Source organism: Haliotis rufescens, unplaced genomic scaffold, assembly GCF_023055435.1.
Source record: "Haliotis rufescens isolate VD_foot unplaced genomic scaffold, xgHalRufe1.0.p SCAF_7, whole genome shotgun sequence".
NCBI lineage: Eukaryota > Metazoa > Mollusca > Gastropoda > Lepetellida > Haliotidae > Haliotis > Haliotis rufescens.
The window spans coordinates 28,441,369-28,456,134 of record NW_025964361.1 but is presented as its reverse complement, the minus strand read 5'-3'; the positions used below and the strand labels follow the sequence as shown (position 1 = coordinate 28,456,134).

Here is a 14,766-nt window from a genome sequence, read left to right as displayed (position 1 = left end):
AAACATCAGTCAGCAAAGAAACATTTTTCAGAGAGGGTCACAGAGGGTCACTCCTGTGTACACCAATCAGTCATAGATGGCCATTTGTGGACACGTATGTGATACGGTTTTCCAAAGGGAACAATTCATAAATTTTGGTCTAGTTCTTTATGGAATGTGAATGCCACACACGCCATCGACGGAGAGACAAATATGATTTATTATAAACTGCCGGACACAAGGCGTATACACATATGTTTGATGGTGGCTTAATATGAAATAAAAAAGAAATCATTATTCGATGGTGATGTGTTTGCTACGGGTTTTATTACAGTGTTTTGAACCTCAGGACTGTAGTATTTCGGCTTCTTTTTTTAAGGTATTTTTGTGGTCAAATACAATTTCTAAGTGTATTATTTCTTTTGCTCGACAGTTAAGTTTCACTACTATCCACAAGAAATTTGACGTCAAGATAGATGAGTTAAATGAAACATAGTTTCGTTCGTACACAATTTCAACCACTCGCAAGTGTTCCCAAAAGGACAAAAGAAAACAGGAAGTTTATAGAATCTATTGCAAATCTTATCACCTTTAAATAAACGCCAGACGTTATAGCATTGTATACAATGGAGTAGGGGGTGGGAGGGGGATTGGGGCACATTGTCTTAGGTGTCGTCACGGTTCCGCACAAGGCCTCAACTCCTAGATTCGCCCTAATTATGATCTGCCGTTATACTTCCTTCATACGCCACGTAGATATTTCATACGCCACGTGATATAATGTGCAAATCGTCGTTAAGGGGCAAACTTTATATTAGGCTCAGCAAATCGTCTTGCTGTCTCAACATAATATCCTGAATCTATTGCAGGGCCCCGTTGATGTTTCAGTTTATTTATAATGAGGATGCTACCTTCTTTTAGTTACGTAAAGTCTTCTTCATAGCCATGCATTTTGAGTTTGATTTGTGCTTTCAGAGTGACAGAGTATGGATTTACGCCACTATTAGCAAATATTGAAGCAATGTCACGACAACTGACACAGAGCTTCACACATTGTGTGGAATCTAACTCGGGCCTTCGGCGTGAAAGGCGAAATGTGCTTTTAAAACTTCGGTTACGTTTCATAAAACATTCAAACAAATGCGATAGGCTTAGGCTCGCTTTGATTCCTAACCTTCAATGTTGACAGAATATGACAACCTGAAGGAAGCACAACTGGTAAGAGGCCCATCTGGAAACCAGAATATTCCAATAGCAGCTGTATTCAAGTCAAAGGAATGAGGAAGTCTTCTCGGAGAGAGTCTGACAAATATTTGACTTCTTTGAGAAGATATTGCAACATGGGATGGGAAATTTTCCGTGAAGAAGTGTGGTGAGGTCCTGAATCGATTTCTAGAACAAGACGAACTGTCACGTCTCCCTATCGGTTTGACAAGGATTCATGACTTCTGATATGTGCACAAGGAACTAATGATGAAACCGTTAATGTTTGCGAGCAATAAAGTCACACAGATCAATCTCGTCTTGTCAGCAACCTCATTGCCTTTGACGTGGACAACGTTTGTCTCTTACAGGATGAAACATAGCCCTGCCTTCTGCCCTTCAAGAGCCTCTTCCAATTCAAGGTGGCCAATAGCTGGCAATGGTTGGAGATCTTTCTATTTGACCCAGACCCTCCCGACACGCATCGTTCGTGGTTGCCAATAAAATGCCAGTGAGTAGATTTGAGAGATACCATACCTCAACAGTATTGGGTTTCCAAGTCCCCAGAGGTTAAGTTGCGGTGTTATGGTAGACGCCATTCTAGATGCATTGGGGCAGAAGGATTACCTGAATGACACAGCCTGTTCACATGCTCCTACATATCATGATGTTAGCTGAAGATCCTTCTGAAACCATAGGTTCATGTTTGTGTTTGTTTTGTTATTAAACGCCGCATTCAGCAATATTCTAGCTGCATGTATATGACGGCTGGCTGCATTTCAGTCTGGACCAGACAAATCCAGTGATTGATACTAAGCATCGATCCAGGAGATCAGGGTTTGATTACATGCATTCAACCAAGTCAGCGAGCCTGGCCCCAAGTTCATTTAGTCGCCTCTAACGACCAGCATATACTGATGGAGACGTATTCTAAAAACATGGCTCATGGGGACGTGGAATGTTCTTTGAGAAAGATGTAATTCGTGAGATAATAACAATCGCCATCAGGATACTTCTTGACTGACAATTATATGTCCTCCATATTTAGCTGAACCTGATAAGGGGTGGTGTTTAAAACGCTCTGACGTTCCGGGTTCGATTCCCCAAATTAGTAATATGTGTGAAGCCCATTTTAGACACACACATATGCGTATATACTTGAGGCATTAGTATATACGAGACGTAATATCCTTACTACTGGGGTTACAATGAATTGTCTTCATTGGTATGGGAACATTGTAGTGCACATTAAATTGTTATACAGTAAACTACGGTTATAACGAACATGCTTATAACTAACTGACGGATATAACGAACTGTATATTTTTGGTCCCGTTCATTTGTTGTATATCCGCTGGATACATGCTTATAACGAACTACGGTTATAACGAACCAAAATAAGTGGGCCCTTTGAGTTCGTTATAACCGCAGTTTAATGTACATTACACGAGAGAGGTAAATGTGTCAACCCACATTCCAAGGATCACGTTCATCACACCATCCAAGCTCTAGTCACTCATATATGTGCTGAATCGAATAACGTATCTACCCACTACATAACTGTCTTGTCAAACGTAACACTGAACAGAAGTTCAGTGGGGATTTTGATATTCGATCACACAGTGCTTCATAAATATTACCAACAGGATCTTATTTTCCCATTCTAATAACATTAAGGGCTCCGTTTCATTTCTTTACTCTAAGTGACGCATATTGTCCTTGAAGATATCCAGACCATCTTGGTGGTATCGCATGTCACATTATTATAATTCCGTCAGTTTTCACGTTATGACGTCGTGTGAAGGACGCCCAATGTGGACAGCAGACGCCAGAATTCATTATATTTCCGAGCCACAGCATTATGAGGTATTCCCTGCATAAATATAATGGACAGTAAATGGGCAATCAGGGAGGTTTGTGCATGGGACCGCATGGCTCATAATTCAAATCAAATTTGTATGAAAAGAGACAGTTGGTCGCTAAAATTATTGAGAAGGTTCTGAAAAACCCCTAGTCACGAAACATGTCAAAATATCCGAATCTTAAATGTTTTCATTAATAACGATAACTAAAGGGGACACGGCCGCGGATTGTATAACGTTTGCTCTTGGTGCATGAGTATGCACTATTTGTACACGGACATGCCATTTTTGTACAGTATGTGGATGTTGATTGTTGTTTAACGCCGCACTCAGCAATATTCCAGTAATATGACGGCGGTCTGTAAATAATCGAGTCTGGATAAGACAATCCGGTGATTGACGTCATGAGCATCGATCTACCCAATTGGGATACGATGACACAGTGAAAAGTAGCGCCTTAGACCATTGGGTCACCGGATACTCCAACACGATTTGCGTTATTCACATGACCACATGACCATCACGTGTCAGATATACTTGTACACGTATCCGGAGCAGACAATCCAGTGACAGACATAATGAGCCTCGATCTACGCAGTTTGGATGACATACATCAACCAAGTCAGCGAGCCTGACCACCAGATCCTATTTGTTGCCTCTTATGAAAGTATTGGTGGCTGAACACCTATTATAACCTAGATCTTCACAGGTTCCTTGTTCTGGAACACGCCCTCTTTGTACATGAAGATGCGCGTTTTGCACATGAACACGCCCGCATAATACATGAACATGGACATGCCTTCTTTGTACATGAACATGCGGTCTTTGGGGACGCGGGTGGCCCAGTCGTCTAAGGCGCCGCGATTCGCTGTGCAGAGATGCGTCCCCTGGGTACGCCAGAAACCTATGTTTGTGGGTTCGAATCCCGGTTCTCTCCGATTATGTTTCTAGGTTCGTTAGCACCTTACCCGTGTTCGTGGGTTTTACCGAAAGGGTAAACGTCTGGGACCTACATCACTTCGGGCTCTCCTCCCACATTAAGCTGACACGCTGGGATATAACTGGAATACTGTTAAAAGCGGCGTTAAACTCAACTCATTCACTCACATGCGCTCTTTCTACATGAACATTCCTTCTTTTTTCATGAACATGAGCTTTTTGTACATGAACATGCGTTCTTTGTACATGGACATGCGCTCTTTGTTCATGAACATGCGCTCTTTGTACATGAACATGCCTTCTTTGTACATGAGCATGCCCTCTTTGTACATGAACATGCGTTCTTTGTACATGAGCATGCCCTCTTTGTACATGAACATGCGTTCTTTGTACATGAGCATGCCCTCTTTGTACATGAGCATGTCTTCTTTGTACATGAGCATGCGTTCTTTGTACATGGACAAGCGCTCTTTGTACATGAGCATGTCTTCTTTGTACATGAGCATGCCTTCTTTGTACATGAGCATGCCCTCTTTGTACATGAGGATGTCCTCTTTGTACATGAGTAGTCTTCTTTGTACATGAGCATACCTTCTTTGTACATGAGGATGTCCTCTTTGTACATGAGTAGTCTTCTTTGTACATGAGCATACCTTCTTTGTACATGAGTATGCTTCTTTGTACATGAGCATGTCTTCTTTGTACATGAGCATGTCTTCTTTGTACATGAGCATGTCTTCTTTGTACATGAGCATGTCTTCTTTGTACATGAGCATGTCTTCTTTGTACATGAGCATGTCTTCTTTGTACATGAGCATGTCTTCTTTGTACATAAGCCTATCTTCTTTGTACATGAGAATGCCCTCTTTGTACCCTCGGGAACTTGCCCTCTTTGTACAGGAATATACGCCAAGGCCAACCTTAAGCGATACACGCACGCCCCGTGACAATTATATATCTCGTTATTCATGCGTGGGCATACTTGGCAACCAACCAAGAACCATTAAATCATCGTCTTCCGACCTAATTATTCCCCAAGGATTTATCGTGTGCCGTTGACCCTTTGGCGTGTTTAATAAGTGGCAGGTTTCAAGAAAGAAAGCGTGAGGTTCCTGGTTGGCGTTGAAAATATGTAATCCGTGAGATAAAGTGAGTGGGTGAGTATGGTTTTACGCCGCTTTTAGCGATATTCCAGCAATATCACGGTGGGGGACACCAGAAATGGGCTTCACACATTATACCTATGTGGGGAATCGAACCCGGGTCTTCGACGTGACGATCGAACGCTTTAACCACTAGGCTACTCCACTGCCCGTAAGATAAAGAAACAAGCGACAAAAGGACAGAAGCTTCATTTGCAAACACTTATACCTCATGTATCTCCTTTATATGCAGTTTGATCTGATAAGGGGTTACTTGGACTAGCTCAGCTTTGTTGCAGGATTCGGTCCTCATGTTCCACCTTCGATTCCCTACATTGGTACAAATTGTGAATAAAAGTGACTCAAAGCATTTCCATAATCATAAGAAATATCTTCTAAAGCACAGTTCTTTGTACGATTCCATGTGTTTTGTACGATGAGCATATGTTTATGAATCACTTTAAAATTTTAATGATACGAGGTGTTCGCGAAAAGGTAAACGTATCCTGTCCCATCGATGGCACCGTCATAAACACCTGCAAAGGCATGCCAATTGTACGCCTGAAAAAACACAGCTGTCTGTACCAAGACAAACCAGTAGCTGATAGATGCCAGAAAAAGCTGATAGAAAACAGATCTATGTATTGCCAAGCAACAGGCTGAGAACATATATGTAACCTGACATCTCAGTTCACGATAGTAACGGGGCGGTCGAGTAGCCTAGTGGTTAAAGCGTTCGCTCTTCACGCCGAGGACCCGGGTTCGATTCCCGACATGGGTACAGTGTGTGAAGCCGATTCCTGGTGTACCCCGCCGTGATATTGCTGGAATATTGCTAAAAGCGGCGTTAAACCATACTCACTCACTCATAAAACACCTGTTTCTGAACCTTCTTAACAATACCTGTCTCAATGCACTCATTTCATGATACCTCATACCCTTTTTGTCCCCAAACCAAGTCTAGCTCTTAGTCGGAGTGCGTAAGTGAATATTTGTGTAAGCCAAAATAACAGCTAAAGTAAGACGTGCAAATAATAGTGGAGCATACAGGCAAGTGGATGAACACATAATCCAAAATTCACTTCTTCTGGGTACGATAACACGCAATGAAGTTAGTCACCGAGCGTGCCTACGTGCCTACTCGCCTCTCATGGTATGGACAAGCATGGGGCATATGAAAACCTATTCCAACTAAGACTCCATTGGCTCTCTGCAAACCCATATCCTCATATCAGAAGAATCTAAAAGATAAGCATGGAGTACTAGGGATTTATTCAAACCCTGAATCTCTACGGGTTCTCATTTAGAAGACTCTACTAGAGTAGGTTACTGAAAACTATCTGTCCTGGTATACCAACAGGAGATCCTCATATTAGAGTCCTGTGACCACAAGAATGGGTTACTGAAGACCTAGATGTCCTGTTTTATCAACAGTATATCCTCATATTAGAGTCCTGTGACCACAAGAGTGGGTTACTGAAGACCCAGATGTCCTGGTATACCAACAGGAGATCCTCATATTAGAGTCCTGTGACCACAAGAATGGGTTACTGAAGACCTAGATGTCCTGGTATACAAACAGTATATCCTCATATTAGAGTCCTGTGACCACAAGAGTGGGTTACTGAAGACCCAGATGTCCTGGTATACCAACAGGAGATCCTCATATCAGAGTCCCGTGACCACAAGAGTGGGTTACTAAAGACCTAGATGTCCTGGTATACCAACAGTATATCCTCATATTTGTGTCCCGTCGCGAAAGGACGCCGGTTACTGAAGACTTGTCTGCATCCAAGCAGGAGATCCTTATATAAGAGTCACGTGACGATCAACGTGCTCAAAGATGATCCTCATATTGAAAAACTCTTGCGACAAGCGTGGGCTACTGTAGACCTATCTAGAATCCAACTAGGACACAAATTAAACAGAGGATGTTAAAGTTTGTGACATGAGCCATTGATACGTTGGTGGTAATTCAATTGTGGGGCGGTATCTGGTGGTGATGCTTTGGAAAGTTTGACTCGTGTGGACAACGTGAGCTGAACCGTGTTGCCAGATTTTGGAATCAATGCAGAATAATTCAAATAGAATGTTTCCGCTCGATTGTACAATCTACACTGACTGTGTCATAGAAAGTGTATATGCGACTGTACAAATAATGGATTTGATAATACTATTGAGCGTATATACATATTAACTATTGTTGTACATTGGTTATTAAAATTGTTATACTACATGATGCCCATAATGTTACCAAGGAGAGTTTGACATTTCACATTGTGATATAATGATGTTGATATTGATATTGATATTGATATTGATAAATGATTAATGACACGATCAGGTGAGATGAAATGGGGTTCAAGATTAGTCCAAGATTATTGCACTTATACATTGTATAGCGACGTGCATGCACGTGTGTGTGTGTGTTGATGCTCGTGCTAATCCGAACTGATGCCGATTTATAGTGCTAGCTCACTGAGATACTATGCCGCAGTTTAACATGAATACCCCACTCAGACACAATATACTGACCCCAAGCCGACCAGTCTTTTTTTTAGCCCCTCAATGCCGAGCGCCAGACAGTGTAACAACAAGTCCCCTAAACAATAAGAACCCCGGACCTTCCGCTCTCCGGGCGCAGGCTCTACTACTAGACCAAGGAGGCGGTGAATATTGACAAGGAACCTGATTTGTCGGATAATATTGTACTGGAAAAATAATCAGTTAATATTATTCGTGCTTTAGTCGTTGTCTTTATTATTATCAAATCTCCTGGAATATATTGTTTTACATGTACACCTGTATCGGACACGTGATGGTCCTGTAAATAACGCAAAAGTCACAAATCGTGTTGGAGTATCAGGTGACACAATGGCCAAGGCGCTACTATTCACTGTGTAGAGCTGTTATCTTACCCAATTGGGTAGGTCGATGCTCATGATGTCAATCACTAGCTTGTCTGATTCAGAATCGATTTTTTACAGACCGCAGTCATAAAGCTGGAATATTGCTGATTGTAGCGTTTAACAACAAGCAAACAAATCAAAGCGGTGTTCAACCAAGCTCCCTCACGCACTCACATACAATTAAAAAGTTGGGATCCACATCGTGTCATTGCCTTCTGGGCGGAACTATTGTTACACATGTTTCTGTATTGCGTTCGTTATTTTTTCAGGTGAACACTTACCTTGCCTTTGAATGTGTTTGTGACGACTGTCACCAGTGGGGAAGGATACGCTCTCCTTTTCGAGAACACCATGGTATTTTCACTGTTTGATTGTGATTCACATCCTTGTGACAGCCGGAATCGTACAAAGAACTTTCTTATGATTATGAAAGGGTTTTGTCGCTTATGTTTCTGTATAAAGACACATCAGCAATGTAGCAAAGTAGCAGATGAACATCAACCAATTGCAAATATGGCCTCTGCAGCTGAAGCATGAGCATGAGGGCACAGCTGTACCACCATGAAGTGAATCCAAGGGCCAATGTAAACATGCGTTATGAAGCAACTTATCTTTAAGAAGGGAAGCTTTCAGAACATTTCTCCAGGGACCACGTGTGTAGTTTGTACTGCTATTGCAGTAAGCGCTTTCATTGTTTCTGAGCGATTATTACCCTATGCAAACATGACCAATTCACTTTTAAGCCCAGGAGAAAGCTCAGAAAACAGAACATGACAGAAACAATTATTTTGTTTCCCAAGAGGCTTAGACGACTATGGAATGGAAAAATAAAACAATTCCTACAGAGAAAATGTCTATACATGAAACTACATTTTAAAACTAAATTAAAATACCATTGAGGTTTGACAATTAGCCTGTTCCAGAGGTGGTACTTGGTGGCAGATCCTGATATCAAGGTCAAATCGCTCGTAACGAAGCAAACCAGACTTCTAGATTCAATCCTGAATAATTCATTGTCGAATGGACCCCTAAGAAGATTATATAGTCCCAAGAGCGTGTGTTTTCAAAACACCATCTCACCAGATATGTCCCGAACTGTTGCAAGTGGTGGAGAGGAAAATTTCTTTTATCGTGTACTCCAGTTTTTCACGCCTTGGTTGCTAAAGACAAAGCTCTCGCCTTGGTTCACGCCTTCTGGCTGTGTTTAATGACTCTGTTTGAGTCAGCCTTGGTTGTATCCAACCGACGGAGTGACTGGTTTTAGTGAAGGTGTAAGTTCACCAGGTTTTTGTTTGTGTGTTATTATAGGTTAGATCGAATTCATTTGGAGAAGATTTTAAACTTTTCATTTTAGTCATCTTTGTTTACTAAAAAGACAGCCTTCCTTATTCAACAAGTAGCATGAGGTCAGGAGAAACTCTGAGATCATGACTGAAAAGGTGCTATTGAAAAGTGTACAGAGCTTCTCAACATAGCATTGCGTCTGTCAGTACTAGCTAGAATATACCCTTTGAAGTAATACCTTGTTTTTGAAATGATGGAAATGGTTTTCTGAATGTCTATTTTGTAGACCAATGGCCAATCAACAACGGAATACAATCACATGTGCACATAGCAGGTCATTTACATGTTCAGATTATCAATCATGTCGATAATATGGGGTTAGAATTAACACCCCACCAAACCCCAACCTGGCCTTAATTTCCCTTGTGCCTATGACCCGCTGGATAACGAAATCTACAAGCAAATCAAATTATAACTGTGTACATTATGAAGACCCAAACATTACAACCTCCACATTCCTCTTTCTCACTCTCGTAAATGTGTCATTGTGTGCCATTGATTCGTCAGGCTATTATTCTGTCATTAGTCACGTATATGTATGTCATCTTTCCCTTTATGTCGAGCAATTTTCGAGCAGATCGAGCCTTTGCTGTGTCTACACTCGAGTTTCAATTGAGCATGCCTTCTCTATGAAGATTTCAGGCAACGATTAACGACTCTTTGTCAAAAGTTGTATGATGAGGGTTTCAATTTCAGGTCTCAGTAAAACTTTCAAAAAGTTGTTTTGTAGGCATTTGGAGTCATGCCACATCCAACAGTGACAAACATGTTTTCCGATGCAAATCCCTATTTGGACTTGGACCATATGTTCCCATGTTTTGTCAGCCTTTGCATGTGTTTGTGACGTGTGCCAACGGTGGGGCAGGATAAGCTGCCCTTTTCGTGAACACCTGGTATCATACCTATTTGATAGTGATTCATACACACATGCTTTATATGATATAGTCGGTATTGCACAATGGGCTGTGCTTTTCGCAGATACTTCTTATGATTATGGAAAGGATTTGTCGCTTGTATATGATTATGTGTAGAGTTGTAAACCTCGGTCAAACACTGTCATTTTCTGGTTGTTCTGGAATGATCAGTTAGAGCTGACATATAACAAATGAACAGAATGTTTATACATATTATGATCAACCTTCTACAATCAAGTGAGTGAGTTGGGTTAAACGCCGCTTTTAACATTATTCAAGTTATATCACGGTGTGTCAGCTTACTATGGGAGGAAAGCCCGAAGTGATGCAGGTCTCGTACGTTTACCACTTCGGTGAAACCCACGAGCACGGGTATTGTGCTGGCAAACCTAGAAACATAATCAGGGCGAACCGGGATTCGAACCCACAATCATAGGTGTCTTGCGTGCCCAAGGGACGCGAATCGCGGCGCCTTAGACGACTGGACCGTCCAGTGTATTTGCCATTTACGCCAAACAGAACCAAACATAGATCATGAGATGTGATCTGTTCTTAACCGGGTCCCCACAAAGATGTCTGTAATGTATGTATGTATGTTTGTATGAATGAATGTGTGTGTGTGTGTGTGTGTGTGTGTGTGTGTGTGTGTGTGTGTGTGTGTGTGTGTGTGTGTGTGTGTGTGTGGAGCGTGTGCGTGTGTGGTTGCATACAATAAATGTTTCTGTGTTGAATCAACGGTATCTGCAATGGCGTTTGTCAGTCTGCACTGACGTTTTTTCTACTTATTTTCTTGCAGTAACACAATAATGTGTCCTCCTCTGATCAGTGGCAACTGAGTCACTTCTGTCGCTGATATGTTCAAAACATATCTGATAAGTAAGCGAAATGTTCCATATTGCATACATTGGGAGAATCAAACCAGAGTCATATGCGTGACAAGATGACACATTGACCACTCGGCTACCTTATCTCACCATGAATATAAATAGTTGACCCCCAAAATGAGTAACTGGTATCATCCATGGACCCCAGTAAGTGTTTGCATATGCGTCTCACAATGCTTCTTTCTAATAGTATGGTAACATAGACATCACCATTTGAGTGATGGTATGACACTGTTCGGCAGGATATTGATGTATTGACTATCTCCATATTTATTAAACAGTAAATATATCCACGAGTTAACCCTTAAGGCGCGCTATCATGATGGTGAATAAATGATTAGGATCATGGCGTGATCATGTTGTGTTCAATATTGTTCTCAAAGACGATGAATTTAGGTTCGTTTCTAGTTTGGACATAGGGACGTTAGGGTATTCCCAGTGGTTAAAGCGTTGGTTCGTCAAGTCGAGGACCATGGTTCGTCTGCCCACATGAGTAAAATGTGTGAAGCCCATTTCTGGTTTCTTTTCCTTTCTGATATGGCTCGAATATTTATATAAATTATTTTTTATATTATATTTAATATAAATATCGAACTTTACTCACATACTCAATCATGTGGATATCAGTCTAACACACACACTAACACACACACACACACACACACACACACACACACACACACACACACACACACACACAAACCTAAGAGGAAAGTATAAGCCACTATGCATTAATGAAGGTTCGTTTGCTATGGAGGTAACTAACAGTTGATATGGGTTCATCAAACGCATAGTGTTCATATACAAGTAGTTAATTGTAGGGAAAAACAGAGAATACCTAAACAAGAAATCAAATCAAATGTTTACAATACTCTGTCTGTGTCTTTTCTACTTTTCTATGTGTTCATGCATGTGTTTGGCACGGGTGTCACCGTTTGGACAGTATATGTTGGCGAACACCTGGTATCATCACTACTTGAACACTATTCTGTTCATGGTACAGTCAGAATTCTACAATGGACAAAGAGATGTCATGTTACCATTTTTTGGTAGGTCACTTTTATGTATGTCAATATTACAATAAAACATTAACCATTTACAGAAATGATTCATTTTACACCCAAAAAGGGTTCCATCAGTACATAAACACCCAATATTGGATAATTCAGTACTAATAGACAAAAGCAAGTATTGAAGTAAATTCAAGCTGTCAATAATACCATTAATTATACACAAGTTCTATCACGAATACCATACACCGCTCAATGGATAATTAAATGCGTCAGTATCAATATCAATATCATTCAACTGGTTTGAAATGTATGGGAGTAATACAATACGGCAATAAAACAATATAATGGCAACAAAACAATTAATAAAACGCTTGATACTGCATCATGACAAAATAGTCCTGCATCATCGTCATTTGAACATTGAAGTGAGTAAAGAGAGACATAGGTGTCTACAGCGAACGTCAATATCATGGGCATACTATGCAGTTTTCATAGTTAATCCTGACGAAGGAAATCTCATTCTTATTCATCCTACAATGAATGCTAACCTCAGGTTATGCAATATAGAACCTCCCGAGTAAACCAGTATTGGCATACCATTCGTTTTCATTGTTAAAAATGACGAAGGTAATCTGATTCATATTTATCATACATTGATTGTTAACTTCTATATAATATTTAATATATAACCTCTAGATCAATCAATGGGCATACCATGAATTTTGTTATTTAATCCTTACGAAGGATCATACACTGTTTATCTCTGTACACTATTCAATATATAATTGTTATGTACATCGATATAAGCAGGAAATGATTAATTTGGACGAAGGTATTCTTGTTCCTATTTATCATACACTGTTAATCTCTGTACACTAATCAATATATAACTGTTATGTACATCGATATGAGCAGGAAATGATGGTCCTTAGTTAATTCGGACGAAGGTATTCTTGTTCCTATTTATCTATACTGTTAATCTCTGTATACTATTCAATATATAACTGTTATGTACATCGATATGAGCAGGAAATGATGGTCCTTAGTTAATTCGGACGAAGATATTCTTGTTCTTTTTTATCATACACTGTTAATCTCTGTATACTATTCAATATATAACTGTTATGTACATCGACATGAGCAGGAACTGATGGTTCTTAGTTAATTCGGACGAAGGTATTCTTGTTCCTGTGTATCATACACTGTTAATCTGTGTACACTATTCAATATATAACTGTTATGTACATCGACATGAGCAGGAAATGATGGTCCTTAGTTAATTCGGACGAAGGTTAAGTGACTGTATCGTACATGGCATGTTGACATGCATATAATTAATACAGAACCGCTATATTAAAACGATATGAACATAATATGCATGTAGATGATATAATGATACACATTTGTCCCGGGTACGACAGCCAGACTATACATAATAAGCATTACTAGTATATACCATAAAATGTTGAGGTGAAGAAACGGAAGAGCATACACCATATAAAACGTCAAGGTAGAGAATGATCAGTCTCGATTATCTGCCGAAACAGATCCCATTGGGTGTAAAAGACAAAACAGTGGTGACAGTTATATGAATGGATCATAGAAAATCAGTGATGACACCTGGTGTTCGCGAACAGGGTAAGCCTGTCCTGCTCTGCAAGGAAGTATATAAGGAAAGGACAGTGTACTTACCAATAGGTACTTTCTGTGATGAATTGTGGCCCTCGGGAATGATACCAAATATGAAGATGAGTACGAATATCCATACATGCACCATCGAGATAGCTTGGATGAAGGAAGTAATTGGATATTTGTAGAACTTGTACAAAGCTGCCCAAAATGCTGCAAGGTCCCGTCTAGATTATGTCAGTTCCCAAGTTCAATGAGCAGAACTCGCCAGTGATGGGACGCCGATTGGGTGAAAGGAGCCAGCGGTTCCAAGTCAAACAGCAGAAAATTGTGTGCAAATATTAACATTGTGGCATTCTGGACTGAGCCACCTAATCAGTACTGCACACGTTTAGCCAGGTCTCCAACACGATTCGGTACTGATTTTCTCATACGGTGTTCAGTGACACCGCTGTCGTAAGCTTGATATATAATGAAATAAACGCACAGCAGATAAATTACATTTTGTCAAGAGAAGGAAACCATCCGAAATCAGGAAATGTTCCGAAGTATGCCCATGTGACATATATTCATAAATGATTAAACAAACGCAAGCACGTTGGAGTTTTGGTGGCGAAGGATGCTCTGCGTCCGAGCTCACTTTTGGCACTCGCTCATAAAGTTAATTTCTATACGCCTTCTCTGTATTGATTGCTGTGATAAAGGCCGCATGTTGGCAATCGCATCGCAACTTTGAATGTGGGGTTAAACGCTCAACAGATGAGCGAAAAATAGATCGATGGAATGGTATGTTATCTACAACATGATGCCAACCGCTTCATCACCTTTTTATGAAGCTCTTGGAGGCGTTTTTTCGGCAGTTGGTTAACAGTCCTTACATTCTGAAAGATCAAACCTCATGACACTGCTTTATGAAGGAGTTTCTAAACGTCCTGATGTGGTTGTCCT

The 14,766-nt window shown here is 40.5% G+C and overlaps 1 protein-coding gene across 1 annotated transcript in view; it reads right to left on the bottom strand.

Annotated features, from left to right (window-relative positions):
• Positions 1 to 14,482, bottom strand: part of LOC124146970 (glutamate receptor 3-like) — a 52,344-nt gene extending 37,862 nt beyond the window's left edge. The window contains exon 1 of the mRNA XM_046517556.2: positions 13,882 to 14,482. Within this exon, the coding sequence (XP_046373512.2) occupies positions 13,882 to 13,966 (85 nt within the window). The 5' untranslated portion in view covers positions 13,967 to 14,482. The remainder of the gene's footprint in view (positions 1 to 13,881) is intronic.
• Positions 14,483 to 14,766: the final 284 nt, after the last annotated feature.